Source organism: Quercus robur, chromosome 5, assembly GCF_932294415.1.
Source record: "Quercus robur chromosome 5, dhQueRobu3.1, whole genome shotgun sequence".
In the NCBI taxonomy this organism is placed as follows: Eukaryota; Viridiplantae; Streptophyta; class Magnoliopsida; order Fagales; family Fagaceae; genus Quercus; species Quercus robur.
In genome coordinates, this window is record NC_065538.1 from 40,651,501 (window position 1) to 40,674,987 (window position 23,487).

Sequence of the window (23,487 nt, forward strand, 5' to 3'; positions counted from 1 at the left end):
TTAACTCCTAATTCTGACGGGTTAGCTCTGCCATGGCGGCTACCATGGACTGCATTTGTTGGACAGAAGGCGGTTGTACAACAGGTGCGGACTGGTGAGTGCGATTGGGGTGGCTGGAAGTGTTTCCACTCTCTTGGTGGCCTGGTCTAGTGGCCATTGACCTTATCCGGACCATACAACCTTTTGTCAAAGAAAGATAAATTGCAAAACACAAATTTATCTCTCCACAAATGGCACCAATTGATGATACACAAAAAATCAGTAGGTTGAATGCTCCGGGTTTCAATGGGCTTGTGGTTGCTTGGAATACCTGAAAATAAAGAAATACAAGATCAAAGGTGACCGAGGTGAACCGACCAAGAACCCTCAAATGCTTAAGTTAGTTTTCTCTCTAGAACTCAAGAATTCCAACTTTAGGAGTAGTGAAAACTTACCTTCATTTGATATGGCTGAGTCCTTTTATAGTGAGTTTTGGAGTGGTTACTTGTTTAGTAACTTCCTCAACGTGGATGGAAGTTAGAAGGTTCAAACTTAACTTCCATAACTGCTATCAGAAGTTAAGAACTTAGTAAGGAGTTGGAACGATGAATAAGGATTTTGCTCATACTTCAAAATAGTATAACGTGGTCCAAATCGTAAGCTTTTGTATAGAGATTTTCCTTGAGAATTTCTAAGTGTTGGGAAGTCGTCCAGGTGCTTCTATACTGGACGACCTTCTTGCACTTGGACGACCTTCTTGTATTGGGACAACCTTTCTAGACTTAGACGACACTATGAGCGAACTAGAGATAGTCCAATTTTTGGTTCACCATCACATGGTATATTTTCAAGACACAGAAATCCTATGGGAAAACACTAAGACTCACTAGAAATAGTGAATCAAAGAGGGAGTTTTTCACAAAACATCCTCAAGTCAATTTTCTTTTGATTAGAGCCTTTTCTGGCCTTGATCTTTGAGTTTAATATTACTAATCGCTTTCTTATTGGTTTGTGAATAGATTTGACTGAGGAAAACTGTCAAAAATCAAGCTTGGAAAGCTTTTGTTGAGTTATTAAGTTTTAAACCTTTCTTTTTCTTTTCCTTTATTTTCTGCTTTTAATCTTTCTGTTTGTCTTGTTTTCCTGTCATAAAATGCTTTAACATGTTTATCTAGCTTAGGTTTATGTGATTATATGTTTTAAATGCATGTTAGGTTGTTAGATTTCTTGTTTTGAAGTTTTATTATATCTATTATGTTTTTGGGGTTTTATGGGCAAGAACTTGCGTACGGATAATCTTGCCTACGCACGCAAGCTTATTTATGCATGCACCGGCCACTGCCCAGAAACCCTAATTTAGGTTTCTGCTTTGTCTTCTTTGCTTTTGTTCATATGTCATGCCTCTTATTGTCCCCCCCCCCCCCCCTTTCCATTTACATGTTTTAGTACTTGTTCTATGTTTGTTGTTTGTTTGCCTCTCACATGTTAGAATTAGGGTTTATTTAGTGTTTTATTGTTTCAATGCCATGATCATGCATTCATATGCTCACGCATAATACCATAAGTGCTGAGTTGTTGCAAGGTAAGTAAATGTAAGTCATGCATTTGTAATATTCATGCATTTGTGGTTTGATCTTGCCCATTGCAAAAACTAGGTGACAACTCCTAAAAACGACCCCTTGCGTCCATAGTATAGCCCAGTAAGGTATAGGAAATGTAAAATAGACATTGTCATACTTAGGGAATGCGGCCCAAGCAAAGAGCAGGAAAAGTAAAGGGTACAAGGAGAGGAGGAACCCTAATACATACTCTAGAGAAGAGGCTAAGAAAGAGAGGGAAAGAGAACACCACTCAGGAGGGGCTAGGACCCCTAATCTATTGAACATTGCCCTTTGTGGGCTTGCATCTTCTTGTTTACATCCTTGCCCTTTTTTACTTGTGCCTAAGAGGTTTCACCCTTACTCCAAGTGTCTATGCTCCATTCGTGTACATGCAATGACAAAAGAAACAAGCCAACAGACAAGCAAAGAAACAAATAGAAGGAAAGCATGCTAAAAGACAAGCCAGCAAAAGATACCAAACAGGGGCAAACAAGCATGTTATCAAACAAAGAGGGTGTCCTAGGAGGACAAATGTAGGTTTGGATCGGGTGTCCATAATTCCATGAGATTGGAGCATGGACGACACAGAAATTCATGAATGAACATGTAGGCAAGTGTGCAAAAATGCAAAGAAGCAAAGAAAGCTAAACGGGTGGCACAAAGCAAGCAAGGCAAGCATAACAACATTGCATGAAGCAAAGAAAGGGTATGCATCAAGCACACCAACACCACGGAGGTGTGTCTCACGAGTGGCCACATCCAACAAACCACAAGAGGGGTGGATGCGACCACATAAGCAAGTAGCCCTAAAGACCTACAAGCACAAACCCACAGAGGGCACAAAGCATGGCAAGGCCTAGGTTTAGACAAACAAACATGGAGAAAAAGCATAGAAGCAAGCAGGCAATCAAACACATACATGCATAAAGGAAATGATCCAAACCTTTTAATATAGGCCTAAGGTGTATGGATGTAGGCCTAGACCACAAGATCTAGATCTACACCCTACCTAAAGGGCCAAAACACAAGAAAAAGTGATAACATGAGATTAAAAAAAAAAAAAGCTTTAGAAGCACATGGCATAGCAACCAACATGTAGATCTAGACACATGAACAAAGCATGGAGCACTCAAAGATATAGATCTAGACATAAGCATGGCAAGAAGCACATAAACAAATAGATCTAAGCATAAGCAGGCTAAAAGGCAACTAGGCACATGGATCTAAGCACAAACATGGAATTTAGGCATATCCTAACCCAAGAAGGCTAGACCAACATCATCAAAGCATTAAAACATGGCAAAAAGTAAGGAGACATGCTAGGAAAGCTATAAAACATGCTAAGAAGTAAGATAAAGCAGATATATATTATGGAAAGCAAATAGGCATGCTATGAACAAAGATAAAGCAAAGGGTGTAGATTGTAGCTAAAAATCTACATCTACACCCTTTAAACCTCAAATCTAAGATCCTAAGACCAAGGACAGGAAAAAGAGTGCAAAAATACTACCTCTTGATTGTTGAGAGAAGAGAGAAATCAAATGTTTTTTGATGTGTTTAGAAGAGAATTTAGAGAGGAAAAGAGAGAGAATTTGCCCAGAAAAAGCTCCAAATAGCCCAATTTCCTTTTCTTTCTCTTTTTTATCTAAGGGGGGTTTGGGGGTATTTATAGGCAAAAAGTGACCCTTCAGCTCCTAATGAAGGCCTTCCCGGGCTTGGATTGGGTTGATCTTGGTGTCCCTAGAAAGGTCTGGATGTGTAGTTTCTAGAAAACTAAAGAACTTGGAAATTCAACGGTCGAATAAAAAATTATGGCATCGGGAAGCAAGCTGATGCGCTTTGCACGGTTTTCAAGATATCTCAACCGTTTTAACTCTAATTTTGAACCATGAATAGTCGTTGGAAAAGGAATTCAATAACCTTTACAATGACATTGGTGTCAACCCATTCCAACGGTCGGATCAAAATTAGGGTTTTCGGTGCCCCTAAGGATCAACCTTGGGTCAAACTAGGTCAAAGTTGACAAAAGTCACCGAGTAGCTCGGGTTTGATGTAGGAACATGAAAAATGTTGTTTTGGAATGATCCTAACCGGCTTTGACTTTTGGTCAACCTTAGGTTAACTAGGGGCATTTTGGTCAATTTGGCCTGAAAGGGCACTTTGAGTGCTTTGATGCCTGAATGGGTTATGCCACGTTGATCCAAATATTTATGCGGCACCATGGAAGAAAGTTAATATTTTTTGGGATTTTCGGGTTTCGGCATGCAAATCGAAGGCATACAAAATACGGTATTTACAGGAAGCTAATAAGGGGGATATCTTTGCATGATAAGGAACATATTTTGGAGGCTAATAACTCAACATCTGAGTTAAATTCCTTCATATGGAGATTCAGGTGGGAGAAAAAAAGGGATAAGGTATATATAGAGGTAAAGAGATGTTAAATGTTGTAAAGAGAGAATTCTGAATTAGATGGAAAGTAAGGAGGACCTAAGGGAATTGAATAATGATTGGAGTGTTTAGATAGGTTAGTGTGATGGAGAGATCTGGATAAAGAGAGTACGAAGAGATGGATAATGGAGATTATGGGGTTTCTATATATCTACTCTAAATGTTTAAAGGAGTGCGAGAAAGGGGTTGATAAAATATGGTGGATGTGGCTTTTGGAGGTGATATGGTGGAGTGATAGATCGGTGGGGTGGTGAAGGAGTGGATTTTGGGATAATAGGGGAGGTCATTAGGCTGTTGGAGTGGATGATGGGAGGGTACCAAGATGATGAGGTGTCTTTTAAAATGTCTTGCTCATGCATATATCAAAATTAAATGGTGTTTTTATAAATAAAAAAAGATTAAAGCTTAAAAAACACAAATTATTTGTTTTTTAAGAAAACCAATTAATATTTAGATCTAATATTAAAAGAACAATCGTTATTAAACAAATCTCATATTCAAACTCAAAAAAAAAAAAAAAAAAACAAAAAACAGAAAAAAGCCTCATATATTCTAATCCTATAATTTTAAAAGAAAAAGAAGAGGTATTCATTTTTCTCTCTTATTGACCCTTATCACATTTCTTAGTTAATATTTTAGCAATATTTTAGCCTATCGGTCTATGCCTAAGCTATATGTTTTTACCCATACCCTATAGTTTTAGTTTCATGCTTTGTTTTTCATGGACGAACCCTTCCTATTTTCACATTTAGGATTTGCATTAAAAAAAAAAATTGCATATACAAAATATATCACTACCAAGACTGAATTTCTTCCAATTAAAAAAAAAAAAGAAAAAAGAAAAATTGAATTTCTTATTGATTAGATATTGACTTTGTCGTAATTTCATTTTTGTACCTACACCCGCAGTTTTCCTATTTATTTACTTTTAATTTTTTAGAAACACAGTTTTGCTTTCCTAACAGTACACGAGAACCAACAACAAATTAAAAAACAGCCCCCTAGTACAACCACTAACTATTTCTCTATATTTGTAAAATTTTTATTTAATATTAATGAATTTTTAAAATTATCGCTGCGTTGCAGGATTGGAGTGTTATTTTTGACCTTTCGCTTTCTGGATCTAGGGTTTCGCTTTTGACGACTCTTTTTTTTTTTTTTTTTTGTTCTACCATCATCATCACCATCAAAATCAAAACCCTAGCTCCACCACATAAACACTGCTTCTCAGACGAACTCAAACAAAATTTGGAATCGGAGGCCAACAAGAAAAAAAAAAAGCTTTTAGGGTTTTCTTTTTTGCGATCATCACCATCAATCAGATCTAAAATTGTTCTAAAATTGTGGTTCTTTTTTCCCCTCACAGATCAGGGATTATTGTATTGGTTTTTGTTTTATATAAAATTCCCAACGAATCGGATCAAATCTAAAGCATTCCCTGTGACTCAGAGACGAAATCACCATCATGGGTTTTACAAAGAAATTGATGAACAACAACAACAACAACAACAACAATCTCAGCAACCCATTTGAAAGAGTGAGATTTTGATTACATACGTATATATAATTTCTTTTTTATATTTTCGGATTTGGGCCCCCAAAAAGAAAAGAAAAGAAAAAAAGAAAAAGAAAAAGAAAAAAGAAATGTATAAAGCGGTGTTGTATCAAGGGGAAGAGTTACTTGGAGAGGTAGAGATATACCCAGAAGAGAAAGAGAAGATCGAAGTGAAGGAAATCAGAATAAGTCAGTTTTCACAAGCAAGTGAAAGATGTCCACCACTGGCTGTGCTTCATACTATTACTGCTACTGGGATTAGCTTCAAAATGGAGTCAAAGTCCTCTCTCTCTCAGGACTCGCCGCTCTTTGATTTGCACTCTTCATGTTTCAAGGAGCACAAGGTATAATAGCACAAACCCCAACCAAATTTAACAACTTAATTAACCAAACCCCAGATGCTTAAAACTTCCAAATTGTTTAAAATTATGCTAACCCCAGACCACTTTTAATCTTTGCTGAGGACACCTGGACAATAATTTAACAATTTGATTTTCTTTTTTTCTTTTTTTGCTTTGACAGTTTCAGTGAACTAACTAATTTTTCCAAGAATTTATGACAACTTTGTGAAATTGAAGTTTCATGATTGATTGATTCCGAAAATTGAACTTTTTGAACTTGTTAATGGTGTATTACCCAGAAAGATAGGATCTTGTTCTGTTGTAGGGCTACAATACTGACCAGTCTTCTTTGAGCTTGATTTTAAGTGGGTTACTTAGTTGAACTTTTTTGTGATGTTGAGAATATGCCATATGATTGTTATTTATTTGGGTTAAAATTATGGTTGAGGATTGCATTTCTGGCACAATTAGGGTTTGCTGCATTTTTAAGAGAAGGAACTCCAGAACTCTGCAAAGCAGCTCTTCAGTTGTTATTTTTGAGAACATAGCTCAGAAAATTAGAACAAATGAGCAACTTTGTGGCTTTATTTATTTATTTAGTGAAGTATGTGTAAGGTTGTGCATGAAATCAACTGTTTTCTAATTGTTCCTTGTGGATGGTTTGGGAGAAACTTCTGTGCTAATTAAATGTCTTGCTCTTATGTATTTTTGTTTCACTCATTATAAAAGATTACGGATATTGCCAAATTTTTTACATATGGTTATAAGATGAAGAATTTATCTGATGTCATACTATGTGAATGAATGTTCTTTATTTTGTCGCTTTATCTTCTTGTGTGATTCCCTTTCCTATAACATATATGTGTTTATGAATCACCCGCACAGATTTAAGTTGCCTTTTCTTCCACAATTCTTTCTTTTGAGTCTGGATGGTTTTAGCAAATGTTAACAATGATTGCCATATTGGCCTATACAGACTGCCATAATGCCACTAGGTGGAGGGGAGGAGCTTCATTTGGTCGCTATGTATTCCAAGAATAATGACAAACAATATCCATGTTTCTGGGGATTCAATGTTGCATCAGGGCTATATGATTCTTGTCTTGTCATGTTAAACCTTAGATGTCTTGGAATAGTATTTGATCTTGATGAAACACTCATAGTAGCAAATACAATGCGCTCATTTGAAGATAGGATTGAGGCCCTACAGCGGAAAATTAACAGTGAGGTGGACCCACAACGCATTTCTGGTATGCTGGCGGAGGTCAAGCGCTATCAAGATGACAAAATTATATTAAAGCAATATGCTGAAAATGATCAGGTTGTTGAAAATGGGAAGGTGATCAAAACTCAGTCTGAGGTTGTTCCAGCTTTGTCAGATAACCATCAAACTATCATTCGGCCACTTATAAGGTTACAGGAGAAGAATATTATTCTGACTCGCATCAATCCACAGGTATGTAATAAGTAATGCTAACTTCAGCCTGTTGTTTGGTTGATCTTATCTACTGTTGCATCTATGAAATTATCTATCCACTGCTGAAGGAGTTTTAGTTGTTGATTTTCTGGTCATTAATTTGTAGATACCTGAGACTCTTTTATTTAAGGTATTTTTTTTTTTAATTCTTTAAGGTAAAATTGTGATACTCTTTTTACATGCATGAAGTTTGAATATCGATGGGATACTAGATAATGGTACTTGATAATTTTTTGGACTCTACCAGATGCAATATCTGTGGATGGATTTGACCAGATTATGGAGACACCTTTAGATGTTTGGGATGAAATTTATTATTTTAGTATTTTTAGACTGATAAAAATAAGTTGGTTCAATTAATAAGATTTTTTTTTTTTTTTTTTTTTTCTCTATAGATTCGTGATACAAGTGTTCTTGTGAGGTTGAGACCTGCATGGGATGATCTCCGGAGCTACTTGATTGCAAGAGGGCGCAAGCGTTTTGAGGTTTATGTTTGCACCATGGCTGAAAGGGATTATGCTTTAGAGATGTGGAGGCTTCTTGATCCAGATTTAAATTTGATAAACTCAAAAGAATTATTGGATCGCATTGTATGTGTCAAGTCTGGTAAGTGACATGATTTTTTGCAAATAGCTTCCACTTCTCTGCAGCTTATCAATAAGAGAAACTAATTACATATAGGTCATATCACGGCATTACTCGAGAGAGAAAAAAATTGTGAAATTTATGCATTTTTATAAATTTTTCCTGCAATTGCTAATCAGATTCATTTCCCTATGAAGCTGCTTATTACTTGTTTATAAATTACATTAATAGGTTCAAGGAAGTCGCTCTTCAATGTCTTTCATGATGGCTTATGCCATCCTAAGATGGCATTGGTCATTGATGATCGCTTGAAAGTGTGGGATGAGAAAGATCAACCACGGGTTCATGTAGTTCCTGCATTTGCTCCTTACTATGCTCCCCAAGCTGAGGTATGCTCCATTTGCATGTGTATGTAGTGCATTGCACTTCTACAAATGCACACTAGTGACTAACTTATTATAACTCATTATGTTGTAGGCCAATAATGCTATACCCGTCTTGTGTGTGGCAAGAAATGTTGCTTGCAATGTTAGAGGTGGTTTTTTCAAGTAAGAATACAAAACCCAAGACATACAAACACCAACACATCCTCTAATTATTACTGTTGTGACTTAAGTTTTGAGCAATTAATTTCTGGTCCAATATGTGTATATACGTATCATTCTTTTTTTCATGACATGACCTTTGAATTTGATGACAGAGAATTTGATGAGGGTCTTCTACAGAAGATTCCTGAAATTTCTTATGAAGATGATATTAAAGATATTCCTTCTCCTCCCGATGTGAGCAACTATTTAGTCTCTGAGGTTAGTCTGGGAAAATTTTGTTTGCTCAGATTCTTGTGCTTTTTGCTAGTTATGCGGATTTCTTGTTTTTTCCAGTAATTTTTCTCTGCTGTACAGGATGATGGTTCTGCGTCAAATGGAAACAAAGATCCACTTTCTTTTGATGGCATGGCAGATGCTGAGGTTGAAAGAAGACTAAAGGTAACCTGCCAAGTTCTGAATTTGATGTGTGTATTATATATGCTTTCGTTGGGATCGAATAAGTTCAGGTGAAGAGATATCTACTCTTATGAGGAACGCTTTTCTGGTGTTTATTCTGAAATGCATAATATTCTTGTTACTCTACATTTTTTGCGGGTGAATGTATTTGAATCTTTATGTGCTTTCGAGGTTTGAATTAAAATCAGGCTTTTTACCTGTTTCTTTCAATCAGGATGCAATATCTGCTCCTTCAATAGTCACTACTCTAGATCCAAGGCTTCCTCCTGCTCTTCAGTTTACTGTGGCGCCACCCTCTGGCTCAATTGCAATGCAAACAACTCAAGGGTCAATGATGCCATTTTCCAATATACAGTTCCCTCCGGCTACTTCACTTGTTAAACCATTGGGTCAAGTTGGGGCCCCAGAAACAAGCTTGCAAAGTTCTCCTGCAAGAGAAGAGGGTGAAGTACCGGAATCAGAGTTAGATCCTGATACAAGGCGGAGGTTACTCATATTGCAACATGGGCAAGACACAAGAGATCATGCACCAGCTGAACCTCCGTTTCCTGTAAGACCCCCACTACAAGTTGCTGTTCCACGGGCTCAATCACACAGTGGCTGGTTCCCAGTAGAGGAAGAGATGAGCCCACGGCAAGTGAGCCGAGCAGTACCCAAAGAATTTCCTTTAGATGCAGAATCAATGCATATTGAGAAGCATCGCCCTCAGCATCCATCTTTTTTCCCTAAGGTTGAGAGTTCTGTTACTTCTGATAGAGTTGTCCATGAAAATCAAAGATTATCTAAAGAGGTGATTGCTACTTGTTGGTCTGATGTTATTCTTCAGTTTCTGTGCTGAAAGGTTAAAAGTTAATTGACTCCAGGTAGCATATGAATCTTACAAGATTATTTATTTGCAGGCATTTCATAGAGATGATCGGTTGAGATTAAACCATGCGCTGTCTAGTTATTATTCTTTCTCAGGTGAGCTACAACACACTTAATTGCATACAGAGACAGCTTATGGGTCTTTTTCATTGGTGGGTCTTGCTGTTATGAATGCTTGGCAAATCCCAAAAGCATATAAACTTGACTATGTATTTCTATGAAATATAACCGTTATCTTTTATTACTTTATTGGATAAAAAAACTTTTATTTAGGTCAATGATTTCTAGCTCAATTGTCATCTTCTCCCCCTATAAGTTCTAGGTGGAGGGTTTGGTTGTGGGTTCAAAACCCATTGGGTACAAGTGTGACTTACCAATTAAAAAAATATACTTCTATCTAGAAAATATTAAATTTTGATGTTTAGTAAATTTTTAAGTATCCTAGTTTGTTAGACAGCAGCATTAATCAATGAAACAGCCTCAAACTTACCATGTTCAAAAAGAAGAGATAGTCTTGAATAGACCTGAATGCTGAAAGGGGATGACCTGTAGCCAATCCTAAGCTTTGGCATAACCGAATAAGGCTCTTATTAGTTGGGTATCTATTTAGGATTTTGTCTGTCTAACCCCAATTGTGCCCATAAGCAGGTATTGATATCTACATGTTCCTTGGTTATAAATTTTTTCTGAATCTGTATTCACATATTAGGAAGTGTATTGCTTCTTGACTTTCTTGGATAATATATATCAGAGCTTTAGAGATATTAACTTTGGAGCATTGTTATTTTGTTTGGTTAGAGTGATCTTATATTCATTATTCAATTTACAATAGTTTATCCTGAGTGGTGTTATATGCGATGTCATTTTGAAGGTGAGGATATTCCATTGGGTCGATCGTCTTCGAGCTCTAGGGATGTTGACTTTGAATCTGGACGAGGTGTTTCAAATGCAGAAACTCCAGCTGGAGTGTTACATGACATTGCAATGAAGTGTGGAACCAAGGTAATCAGAAAGAGAATTATAGTGAGAGACAAGTTAGAGCTGATCATTTTTTTTTATGATAGTTAGAGCTCATCATATATGCATATCTAAGCTCCTTTTTCTCCCCCTTCTCTTTTTAATGGAACTGATAGGTGGAGTTCAGGCCGGCTTTGTTTACCAGCATGGAACTGCAGTTCTCCTTTGAGGTATCTTTAAACCTTTAGTCCCAAACCCTTAATTTCTTTTAAAAATAGTTTTTCTTTACTAAATGCCCTGATTATGTTGTCAATTTCTTAGTTCTGGGATGTCATGTCTTGATAACTCTTCCAACAACTGTTTTTGTAGGCTTGGTTTGCAGGGGAGAAAATTGGTGAAGGACTTGGTAGAACAAGAAGGGAAGCACACCGCCTTGCTGCTGAGTGTTCTCTTAAGAATTTGGCTAGTAAGCTTTCCTATATATTAATGTACTGCTGCGGAATTTGAACATTTTCTAGAGTCTACATTATTGCTGTCCTTGGTTATTTCTTACTATAGCTGAATTATTCATTGAAGCGCCTACAATTAGTGATATTACTATAGCTGAATTATTCATTGAAGCGCCTACAAGTGGTGATATATTAATTAAGTACTTTTACACTTAAAAAGCTATCACATAAAAATATAAATTCAGAAATCATGACAATTATAAAGGGTCCAGCTCTGATATAATCCATGTACTCTGACTTTTTCGTTGTAAGAATTAAAGATTCAAAGACCATATGGGCTATGTTTGAATCTAATCAAAATTTCTCCCATAAGAATCACTCAAGCTCACCGAAGTGCACTAATAGCAATTTAAAGTATTTGTTAATGAAAGTTTTTCTTGGAACTCTAGTTAGATACTCAGCATTTTATGTTTGTTATTTGCTTGAGGTTATGCTTTAATCTACAAGTCCCAAATCAGCTGGTTTCATGCTAGTGTTACAAGTATCTCCAACTGGCCAAATCATTTTAGTTGTTGTATTACAATAAGGGAATATTATATTCGAATTTTTATTTTACATTACTAGATCTTGGCTTTCCCTAGTTAATTTGTTTGGGGGAAATTTCATTCAAATTTGTAATTTTCCCCTCATGGCATTTCCTTTTTGTGATTCTGACCACTTCATACATTCTCCTTTTTTTTCCCCACAGATATATATATGTCTCGGGTTAAGGCTGATTCTGGGTCTATGCCTGGGGATTTGAGTAGGTTTCCTAATGCAAATGACAATGGTTTTGTGGGTAATTTAAGTTCTTTTGGGAATCAGCCATTGCCCAAAGAGGAGTCTGTCTCATTTTCAACTGCAGCTGAACCATCTAGGCTTCTAGACCCTAGGTTGGAAGGCTCTAAAAAGTCAATGGGTTCAGTCTCTGCACTCAAAGAATTAGTAAGATCACAAAGACTTGAACATCTTTGATTTTAATTCCCATTACTGCTTGCAGTTGGTAAAAAATTAATGATTATTTATATGTGATATATTTTGCATTTGACTTCAGTGCTTAATGGAAGGCCTTGATGTAGCTTTTCAACCTCGACCACCACCTTCTGGTAATTCAGTTCAGAACGATGAAGTATATGCACAGGTTTGTTATGAGATTATTTGCTTTAATAGTTTGAATGAATTTTAAGAATGCTTGTGTCTTGAGTTTTAACATCTTAGTTTGGGGAATTGTGGAATGGTTTCTTTCCCCTCTTTCTGAAATCTTTGGCAAACTCATTGGAATGAGAAAAGAACAGTAAAGGCCAACTTTTTGTAAGGCTTTTTATAAAAATGCAGTGATCTTTGTAATCAAATATTGAACCACCCTTTGAGGTTGACATGGGTTTTTTCAAATATATATTGTTGATATTTTAGATCCTTATTTTTGCTTGTACTTTAGGGCCTACCTATTTGTGCATGATAGAGTTTAGGGTCATTTAGCTGGTTACCCATCCATAGTTTGAATAGTGGATCAAAATTCGTATTAGTCTGCAAGGGGGGAAAATTGAATTTTAGGGGCTGGGGTTGTGTTTTAGGAGTTCTAGCAAAATTGTTTTGAGTCCTACAATGTTACAATTGATTACTATTTGTATGTCTTCGGGCTCTCAATTGGCAATGTCTAAGAGACGGTTCCCCATTGAAGTAGCAACATAGTTTTTCAATTATTTTTATCGCCATTAAATTGGTTCCTACCTGTGCTTAATTCTAACAGTTTTTATTCTGTATTTGGTGCTATGCTTCAGGTCGAAATAGATGGGCAGGTTTTTGGGAAAGGGATTGGGTTAACATGGGATGAGGCGAAGATGCAGGTATGTTACTTCTTTATATACAGAGTTTTATTTCTAGGGATTCACATGATTTCTTTTGTGAATTTTATGCACCTTTATTTCTCATATGTTTTCTCCAACCACCTTGACTTGCATTTCCTTAGGCTGCTGAAAAGGCACTTGGAACTCTAAGATCAACGCATGGTCAATTTAGTCAGAAGCGTCAAGGTTCTCCTAGGTGTGTAATTTAACAAGCTCCCTGTATACAGTTATTAATTTTCTTCACATAAAACTTCTAATTCACAGATGAGTTATGGTGTGACTAGCCAGGCCCACAAATTATCAAGAAATATTTTGATTTGTGGGACTGGGGGACTGATGGATAGACCCATTCAATTAATGTTTCTGTACTTTTTTCATTGTTATTCAGATTGGGGTAGCATGGTAAAGATTAAGCATTCTTATAGCTGCCGCCCCCTCTCTCTTTCTTCCCACCTCTTTCTTTTTGGTTATGATGTTTTCTTGGGGCACATGAAAGCTTTTCTCAGATAATTGCTAATTACTTTAGTAAACAAGTAAAAACAAGGGGAATATAACTGAAATAACAGGAGAAAAAAGACCCTCAGTTTTATCCTGAAAGTTGCCATTTTTATTATTTTTGTGCACTAGCAGAAAGTAGATGAAACTGGTTCCTCACTGTGATTTTTATTAGCTAGAATTCCTTCTTTTTTTTTCTTTTCTTTTCTTTTTTTTTTTTTTTTTTTTAATTTCTAGTTTCTCTTATTCTCTTTTTCTTATTTGGCGTTTTTACATTTGAACAAGGGCATTGCATGGTATGTCAAATAAACGCATGAAGCCGGAATTTCAACGAGTTATGCAGCGGATGCCTTCTTCTGCTAGATATGCCAAGAATGCTCCTCCTGTTCCCTGAAAGACCATATCACCAATTTTCATCCCACTTTTTGGTATGGCTGCTGCTGAGAAATTTTATGGTACATAACTAACTCATAGATGGGCAAGGGCCATTGAGATCCAGGACTGCCAATTTCTTGAACCTTTGATTCTTCGTAAGATGTCCAAAAGTGAAGTGGAACTTCCACAAGATATTTTCTTGTGGCTTTCATCTCACATCCATAAGAGAGCAGGAGGCCCTGAAATGACTATAGTCCTAAGATGTTCTTGTCTCAGAATTTCCACTCACTATTCTATGAGGCATTTCTTCTCAAAATGCTTAATGACCTCCTTTTGAGATGATACAAGGCCAATGTTGTCCCAATTTGTATGTGGCTGATGCAATCATTGTCAAGATTTTCAAGCCTGTTTCAGTTGGATTTATTTACAGTGTATTGATATTTGTTTAAGCTGAAGAAAACTGAATATGGTGTTGATCAGGGGCAGTTTCTGGCTATGCTCGGAGTCACTTAACCTACTAATCGTTGACCGACTGTTTTGCCTTTCTCATTGCCCACCTCTCTGAAGATACAGAATATTGATAATTTCAGTGTCCTGAGATTGGTGAAAGTTTATAGTGATAGTGAACTGAGCTGATGTATTTTAGTTTTGTCATTTGTATGTATGGGTTGGGTTTTTCTCTTTCCTTTTTTTTATCTTCATTTTTGAGTTTGATTAGGTAGCCACTTCAAGAAGAAAGTTTCCCAGACCTTGCAGAAGCATGAGCCTTGTGCCTTAAAGAAGGATGTTTTCCAAGGATCATTGATTACTGAAAATTTTCTAAGCACTACTATTGAAATTTCTTTAACATCTTATTAGCCACCATATTTGGAATTGTATATATCTTTATCTCCTATAAAAATATGGTTTTGAAATGAGAGAGTTGGTGGGAAACTGCTTTTTCCGTCAAACCCCATTGTGAGTTTGAATCATTTCCAAATTTCCACTCTTCCGTACTTTTTTAACCCGTGCCTTATTTTTTTTTTTTTTTTTTTTTTTTTTTTTTTTTTTTTTTTTTTTTTTTTTTTGGTGTGTGGGTAATTGTTATTAATGTAATGCGAAAATTCCCTTGAACTTGAAATTATCATTTGGTACAAATTAGCCATTACATGCTAACCTATTCTTTTTTCTTGTTAATAAAAGGTTAGGAATATACATTATTAATATTTAAAAAAAAAAAGTTACATCGTTACATCACAAAATATAACTTGAAAAAATTGAGCAAGCAATTGTTACAGCCAAACAAATACAACCGGTTAGCTTAATTGGTCAAAATTTTTATTGTTGAACATGAGGAATGAAACCTAAACAAGGGGGACTTTACATGCTAACCTATTCAATGTATGGAAAAACTTTGTTGCCACAACATGTCTACTTGTTTAGTGTATGAGAGTTCATTGAAAAAAAAAGTTTAGCGTATGAGAAAAAAAAAATTATTGATAAATTAAAATGTCAAAATTAGAGAATGTATTTAGGGAAATTAAATGTTATTTAATTATAATTTGTTTAGTGCTACTCTAATCAAATAAAATGATTAATTTTAATTGGTTTTGACTGTCCATGCCACTCTTTATAACTTTAAAACGTGAAAAAGTTGATTAGTGAGGGCAAACGAAATTATTATGTACGTAAATTTCTTTTCTTTTCTTTTTTATTGGCTCAAATTTCATAAATCAATTGTAAAAAGTATCGTACATAAGATTGTACATAAGATTTTAGAATAATACAAGGGATATATATATATATATATATATCTATATATGTAGGGGCACGATTTTAGTTAACCCGGTCCTGGATGGTCAAGTCCTGGCTCAAAAAGTCCCACACAATGAATTCTGTAGAGTATGGGCTGAAGAACTTGGTTTCGGTTGGCTTAGACGGTTCGTTGCATGTCCTTAGTGGATGTAGAAACGTGAATGAAGAAAATGGATGTGAAAGTGGAAGTTTTATTCATAGTTATGCATTCATACAATGAATCCTTGCTCCCCTCTCCTCTTTCCTCTCTCTTTTCATCCTCCTCTGTTGAGGGACTCTTACATATTATATAGACCCTCTTTTATCATCTGGGCCTTACACTTGTTGATCATCCAAACTCCCACTTGAGCACCTGTCCCATCAGACGCCCTTACCAGTTCTTTGTGAGTTGCAGTGACCAAGGTAGCACTGTTCAGGGGTCTTCTCTTCATTAATGCGGCCAGGAGAGTAGTTGTGGTGCATTTAATGTGGTGGTGACAGTTTTTACTGGGATATTTTGAGTCTTCCTTCTTTTTACGTGTTTGGAGTGAAGGCTACAGTAACCGGGATGCATCATTGACCTGGACTTTGGAATGTCCGAGGAGGAATTACTCCTCGGACGTGGTTTCTTCGCCCCAGTGGGCCTGAGCAAGAATTCTAGGCCGCGACGTCTCCTCGGACAGAATGGTCCTCGGACGGGCCCAGGGCCCAGCCAACTTGTTATTCTGGGTCGGTTCCCACAATAGTCCCTCAAAATTCCGGTTTTGATCTCCTTTTGAGGAGAAAAGCGGGGTTTTGACATTTATAAAGGAGGGAACTGATGAAATCTTGGTCCGCGCGTGTGGGCGGTTACTTCTGACGCGCCACAATTTACGAGGCGCGGCCATTTACTCCAGGCAGCTTTATGTCTCCTTCATCCAACGACGAGATCCAGATCTGACGGCCAGCATTGTTCCTTGAATTTTTGAGCGGGAGGGGTTTTTTCTCTCTCCTTCCTGCTATATAAAGCGCCAGAGAGGCGCATTCTTTCTTTTTTATCTGCACATCAGAAGTTCAGAGAACTCCAGAGAACTCCAGTGCCCAGAAGTCCACGAGCACCTCCGTTCTTCAAATCTCCATAATCGTTTCCGCGAAGCGTCCTTCCTAGAAGAGATTCTCGATCATCTCACAGGTCATTTGTGAAGATATCCGTAAGTTCCATTCGTTTCGTCGCTTCGAATTTCTCCTGGATTTTACTTTTCTCCTCGGTCTTTATTTCCATTCCTCCAGTTCAGCTTAGATGGGTAGATTCAAAGACCTAGTAGACACTCCGGCTGCCATAGAGGCCTTTAGGGCAAAATACCATATCCCGCAGGGGGTGGTTCTGCGGTACTGTCCCCTAGAAGGAGTACTGTTAGATAAAGACGTGGGTGAAGTGGTCATTCCTATGATTGCCTTTATACAAGGGGGAATGACACTTCCCATGCGTAGGATTACCCGGGACTACTTGTTCCACCATAGGTTGACACCACACCAGTGCGCTCCAAACATGTTCAGGGTATTAGGCTGCATAGATGTCTTGAATGAGTAAATGGGTCTGGGTCTGACCTGGCATGATATGGTACACATGTACGAGTGCCACTACGTCGAGAAGGGAGGGTATTACCTTAAATCTCGATCCGAGGTGGTTAGGCTAATCTCCTGTCTCCCCATATCCAATAAGACTATGAAGGATGACTTCCTCATTGCCTCAGGAGAATGGAGCGATGGTTTTCATTGTCCAACTCGGGCAGGAATTCCAAGTGCGGCGCCTTTAGGCCCAATCCTTTAGGGAAGGGGCTTAGCTCCTCGGATTTACTCTCTTTTTTGCTTGTCATAAATTTTGTAGTTTAATTCTAATTTCCTTCTCGGCTGTATTGCAGATAGAGCTTTGGTTGCTCTCAGGTTGAGCCACGTGAACGTTCCGGCCCTAAATTATCTTCTAAGGTCAGAAATCTACGTCGCCAAGGACGGGCAGCTACGCGTGTGTCATTTGGTTTTGGGCTATCGACCACTAACCCGTGCTTTCCAAGCCATTGGCGACACCATTAGAGCTGGTAGTCCCCGGTTGGCTAGGATTGACGTGTCCAAGCCTAAGTTTCTGGCCCGAGAAGATCTTAAGCCAGTCGTGCTACCTGGTGTTCGGGATCCTCCACCGGCCGTGCAACTGCCTCCAGACGACCTTGAAGCTGCCGCGCCAGCTGAAGGAGAGGCCGAATCATCTCGTATTTCCCTTGAGGAGGAAATAGACGAGTTTTATTTTGAAGAGGAGGTTGACAAAGCCCCCGTAGTTGAGCTCTCGGACCCTGAAGGAGAGCAGGATCGAAACTCCGTGGCTGGCGCTCCAATCATTATAGCCTGCTCGGACGACTCTTCAGACGAGGAAGTAGGCAACATGGCTGGCAAGGGAAAATCTTTACGAGAACTGATGTCCAGCCGAGGAAAGGGTCAGTCTTCGAAGGTGCCCGCTAAGTCACAAGCTCAGGACCCTCCCCCAACTGCCCCTCAGGTTCCTTCCGACCTTGGCCTCAAGGTTAACTCGGACCTAAAAAAGAAAAGGCCGGTTGACGTTCCTGAGGAAGGTGAAGTGGCCCCCCGCCCGACCAAGCAGCAGAAAGCCACTCGAGGACAGAGGAATAAAAGGGCTAACTCCGTGGAGAGCCGGGATGAGGAGAATCGGGCTGAGGTGCGCGTTAATCCACGCGTATGGAGTCCGAAGATGGAGCTAGACGGGGTCGCTATCCCTTACACTACCTCGGTTCGAGAGTACAACAGGGGCAGAGCGGGTTACATAGTTGAGGCCCTGGAGCAGCCAGTGCTCCTTCCTCAGGATATGAAGGCCTACAGGCGATTCTCCCAGCCCGAGCTTTTTCTGTCCCTTAAGAGGGACCTTGCGATGGTAAGTCATTCTTGCACCCTTTTATTATGCCATCAACGTTGTTGCATTCTATCCTAATTTCAGTTTTGTTTTGTTGGCAGATCACCCAGCAGGTGTTTGTGGCTGAGGAGTTCTGCCGCAGCAATCGCAGCTTGGCTGAAGCTGAGGTCCAGTCTCGGACTGAGGTGGAGAAGGCCGTAGGGTCCCTCAAGCAAGAGAACTTTGAACTTATGAAGAAGTTCAAAGAGTCGGAGAAACAGCGCAAGAGCGCGGAGGCTGGCCTGAAGAGTGCTGAAACCCAAGCGAAGGATCAGCGCCAGAAATTATTCGTAATCGAAACCAGTCTTGCTACTGAGAAGCGGAATGTACTGGAACTTAAGGCCGCTCTGCAGAAAGCTGAGGACGAGATACAGCGGGTTAAAGAAGAGGCTCAGTTGATCCAGGAGGCTGCAGAGGCTGAAAAGAAAGCTTCTCATCAGCTCGGGATTCAAGAAACGGAGGCCAGGCTATCCGAGGAAATTCCCGAGGTGTGCAGGGACTACTGCAGCATCTCATATGCTCATGCCCTTGATGCTGCAGGAATTCCTGCGGATTCGGCGCTGAGATTGCCTGAGAACGTCTTCTATCCTCAGGAGATCCGAGAGAATCTTGATGGTGCCCAAGCAGCTTCTGAGCAGGGCTTGGCTGTGCCTGATGCCATCCCTCTGCTTGATAAAGCCAAGGATCCTGCCATGGACTCTATCTCCGAGGCTCCTCCTCCTCAGTCAGAGCAGAAAAAGGATCCTCCTGCTAAGGCTTAGCTTTTAGGTTTTTAATTTTTGTACTCCCTTTTTTTTTTTGAATGAGAGTCGTCTTGTTTTTGTTCTTTTGTAAGGACCTCTTTTTGTATTGACTTTGGAATATTAATATAGAATGTTCTCTTCGTTTTCTATGGATGTTTACTGATACTATCCCTTTATTTAACGTTTGCAATGATATAAATAAATATAAACGGACGAGAAAAAAAAAAGGATGTCGTGCAGCGAATTTGAATAAGGGTTGCAATGACGCTAGACTACGCGTGCACCTTGAAATAATTTCCCTTAAGTAATAATTTCCCCTAAGTCTGTGGTCCGAGGAGCCATGCAGAATTTAGATTCTGTTTAAAACTTTGAATAAATTGCATAAGTAATAATTTCCCCTAAGTCTGTGGTCCGAGGAGCCATGCAGGACTTAGGTTCTGTTTAAAACTTTAAACAGTTGCCATAAGTGATAATTTCCCCTAAATCTATGGTTCGAGGAGCCATGCAGGACTTAGGTTCTGTTTAAAACTTTAAACAGTTGCCATAAGTGATAATTTTCCCTAAGTCTGTGGTCCGAGGAGCCATGCAGGACTTAGGTTCTGTTTAAAACTTGGATAAATTGCATAAGTAATAATTTCCCCTAAGTCTGTGGTCCGAGGAGCCATGCAGGACTTAGATTCTGTTTAAAACTTGGATAAATTGCATAAGTAATAATTTCCCCTAAGTCTGTGGTCCGAGGAGCCATGCAAGACTTAGGTTCTGTTTAAAACTTTGAACAGTTGCCATAAGTGATAATTTCCCCTAAGTCTGTGGTCTGAGGAGTCATGCAGGACTTAAGTTCTGTTTAAAACTCGGATAAATTGCATAAGTAATAATTTCCTCTAAGTCTGTGGTCCGAGGAGCCATGCAGGATTTAGGTTCTGTTTAAAACTTTGAACAGTTGCCATAAGTGATAATTTCCCCTAAGTCTGTGGTTTGAGGAGCCATGCAGGACTTAGGTTCTGTTTAAAACTTTAAACAGTTGCCATAAGTGATAATTTCCCCTAAGTCTGTGGTCCGAGGAGCCATGCAGGATTTAGGTTCTGTTTAAAACTTGGATAAATTGCATAAGTAATAATTTCCCCTAAGTCTGTGGTTCGAGGAGCCATGCAGGACTTAGGTTCTGTTTAAAACTTTGAACAGTTGCCATAAGTGATAATTTCCCCTAAGTCTGTGGTCCGAGGAGTCATGCAGGACTTAGGTTCTGTTTAAAACTTGGATAAATTGCATAAGTAATAATTTCCCCTAAGTCTGTGGTCCGAGGAGCCATGCAGGACTTAGGTTCTGTTTAAAACTTTAAACAGTTGCCATAAGTGATAATTTTCCCTAAGTCTGTGGTCCGAGGAGCCATGCAGGATTTAGGTTCTGTTTAAAACTTTGAACAGTTGCCATAAGTGATAATTTCCTCTAAGTCTATGGTCCGAGGAGTCATGCAGGACTTAGGTTTTGTTTAAAACTCGGATAAATTGCATAAATAATAATTTCCCCTAAGTCTGTGGTTCGACGAGCCATGCAGGACTTAGGTTCTGTTTAAAACTTTGAACAGTTGCCATAAGTGATAATTTCCCCTAAGTTTGTGGTCCGAGGAGCCATGCAGGACTTAGGTTCTGTTTAAAACTTTAAACAGTTGCCGTAAGTGATAATTTCCCCTAAGTCTGTAGTCCGAGGAGCCATGCAGGACTTAGGTTCTACTTAAAACTTTGAACAGTTGCCATAAGTGATAATTTCCCCTAAGTCTGTGGTTCGAGGAGCCATGCAGGACTTAGGTTCTGTTTAAAACTTTAAACAGTTGCCATAAGTGATAATTTCCCCTAAGTCTGTGATCCGAGGAGCCATGCAGGACTTAGGTTCTGTTTAAAACTCGAATAAATTGCATAAGTAATAATTTCCCCTAAGTCTGTGGTCCGAGGAGCCATGCAGGACTTAGGTTCTGTTTAAAACTTTGAACAGTTTCCATAAGTGATAATTTCCCCTAAGTCTGTGGTCCAATGAGCCATGCAGGACTTAGGTTCTGTTTAAAACTTGGATAAATTGCATAAGTAATAATTTCCCCTAAGTCTGTGGTCCGAGGAGCCATGCAGGACTTAGGTTCTGTTTAAAACTTTGAATAGTTGGAAATAGACCGGTGGGTACAGGATGATCACGGAACAAAACATTGGGCAAAGCCGTTTTCATTAATAATAGTATCTTTTTAGGTTATTTACATTCCACGGTCGAGGTACAGTTTTTTCATCCAAATCTTCTAGATAATAAGCGCCTATCCCGGCCATAGACGTGATGCGATACGGTCCTTCCCAATTGGGCCCCAGTTTGCCCCAAGAGGGGTTTTTTGCGCTGCCGAGAATCTTTCTCATCACAAGATCACCCGGACCTAAAGGTCGTAGTTTAACATTAGCATCATATCCTTGTCTCATCTTCTGATGATAATAGGCCATATGGATCGTTGCTTTTTCCCTTCTTTCCTCGGCTAGGTCTAGACTTCTTCCTAATAACTCGTCGTTACTATTTGGGGTAAAGGAATCAGATCTCAGTGTGGGAAATTTGTTCTCGATCGGGAGCACGGCCTCAGCCCCATAGGTCATTGAAAAGGGGGTTTCGCCGGTTGACCGTCGCGGTGTTGTCCGATAGGTCTATAAGACGTGTGGGAGCTCTTCCGCCCATCTCCCCTTTGCCTCATCTAGCCTTTTCTTCAGTCCATTCACTATGACCTTGTTCACGGCCTCGACTTGTCCATTTCCTTGGGGGTAGGCGGGAGTGGAGTATCGGTTAATGATTCCAAACTCGCTGCAATACTCCCTAAAGTTCTTGCTATCAAATTGGAAACCGTTGTCCGAAATGAGTGTGCGTGGAGTTCCGAAGCGGGTAATAATGTTCTTCCAAATGAATTTCTGGGCATCCACGTCCCTAATGTTGGCCAAAGGTTCAGCCTCCACCCATTTGGTGAAGTAATCGGTTCCAACTATTATGTATCGCTTGTTCCCTGCAGTTTTGGGGAAAGGACCGACAATATCAAGACCCCACTGTGCGAACGGCCAGGGGCTGGAGAGGGGGTTGAGGACCCTTCCGGGTTGGTGGATATTTAGGGCGAATCTCTGGCACTGATCACACTTCTTGGCGTATTCATGTGCCTCTCTTTGCATGTTCGGCCACCAGTATCCTTGGGTGAGCGCCCTGTGCGCTAACGACCTCCCTCCAGTGTGACTTCCACAAATCCCCTCGTGTAACTCTTCAAGTAAGGACTCAGATTCTTCTGGATGTATGCAGAGTAGGTACGGCCCCGAGTAGGAGCGCTGATATAGCTTGTGGTCTTCCGATAACCAGAACCGAGGAGCATTCCTCCGTATTTTCTCGGCCTCTAACTTTCCCTCGGGTAGGGTGTCGTCTTGGAGGAAGTTCTTTAGAGGATCCATCCAGTTGGGATTCTTTCTAATCTGATGGACCTGAGCCGGGTCTCTTCTAATGGGACTCGTTTGGACTAGATCTTCGACAAGGATCATTCGCGGCAAATCATGCGCCGAGGACGTGGCGAGAGTGGCTAGTGAGTCTGCATAGGTGTTCGCACTCCTGGAAACGTGCGTTAGATTGAAGGATTCAAAACTCGATTGTAGGCGTTTGACTCGTCCGAGATACTCTTGCATTCTAGCATCTCTAACTTCCAACTCACCCATCACTTGGCCAATGACCAATTTAGAGTCCGAGAATGCTTCTATTACCCTTTTGCCCAATCTTCGAACCATTGTTATCCCTTGAAATAAGGCTTCGTACTCGACCTCGTTGTTCGTAGCCGAGAACCCGAGTCTCAGTGATTTCTCAATGGCAGCACCGTCCGGTGATATTAAAACTATCCCAACTCCAGATCCTCTTTGGTTGGCCGCGCCATCCACGTAGACTTTCCAATGCAAGGTCCCCCCCTGCTGAAATTGTACCAACCGATTTTCCATCCATGTCTTTCTTCTTGGTTACTGTTTCTACAGT

The 23,487-nt window shown here is 39.4% G+C and overlaps 2 protein-coding genes across 2 annotated transcripts; both read left to right on the forward strand.

Moving 5' to 3' along the window:
• The first annotated feature begins 5,113 nt into the window (after nucleotides 1–5,113).
• Nucleotides 5,114–14,900, forward strand: LOC126725924 (RNA polymerase II C-terminal domain phosphatase-like 1). The gene is made up of 17 exons (XM_050430941.1): nucleotides 5,114–5,930; nucleotides 6,904–7,383; nucleotides 7,800–8,010; nucleotides 8,221–8,378; nucleotides 8,467–8,537; nucleotides 8,690–8,795; nucleotides 8,892–8,975; nucleotides 9,208–9,783; nucleotides 9,893–9,956; nucleotides 10,732–10,862; nucleotides 10,994–11,047; nucleotides 11,187–11,283; nucleotides 12,015–12,250; nucleotides 12,360–12,446; nucleotides 13,087–13,152; nucleotides 13,275–13,348; nucleotides 13,933–14,900. The coding sequence occupies exons 1-17, from the start codon at nucleotides 5,676–5,678 to the stop codon at nucleotides 14,039–14,041; spliced, it is 2,859 nt and encodes a 952-aa protein (XP_050286898.1). The 5' UTR covers nucleotides 5,114–5,675; the 3' UTR covers nucleotides 14,042–14,900.
• Nucleotides 14,901–17,500: 2,600 nt separating this feature from the next.
• On the forward strand, nucleotides 17,501–19,491 carry LOC126728174 (uncharacterized). Its single transcript, XM_050434039.1, has 4 exons — nucleotides 17,501–17,576; nucleotides 17,697–18,712; nucleotides 18,793–19,191; nucleotides 19,324–19,491. The coding sequence occupies exons 1-4, from the start codon at nucleotides 17,501–17,503 to the stop codon at nucleotides 19,489–19,491; spliced, it is 1,659 nt and encodes a 552-aa protein (XP_050289996.1).
• The last annotated feature ends 3,996 nt before the right edge of the window (nucleotides 19,492–23,487 follow it).

Coding starts and splice junctions, on each gene's coding strand:
- LOC126725924 (XM_050430941.1), top strand. CDS start 5,676: ATGTATAAAGCGGTGTTGTATCAAGGGGAAGAGTTACTTGGAGAGGTA. Junction 5,931..6,903: donor CATGTTTCAAGGAGCACAAG/GTATAATAGCAC, acceptor TGGCCTATACAG/ACTGCCATAATGCCACTAGG. Junction 10,863..10,993: donor CAATGAAGTGTGGAACCAAG/GTAATCAGAAAG, acceptor TGGAACTGATAG/GTGGAGTTCAGGCCGGCTTT.
- LOC126728174 (XM_050434039.1), top strand. CDS start 17,501: ATGAAGGATGACTTCCTCATTGCCTCAGGAGAATGGAGCGATGGTTTT. Junction 18,713..18,792: donor TTAAGAGGGACCTTGCGATG/GTAAGTCATTCT, acceptor TTTTGTTGGCAG/ATCACCCAGCAGGTGTTTGT. Junction 19,192..19,323: donor TCGGGATTCAAGAAACGGAG/GCCAGGCTATCC, acceptor TTCTATCCTCAG/GAGATCCGAGAGAATCTTGA.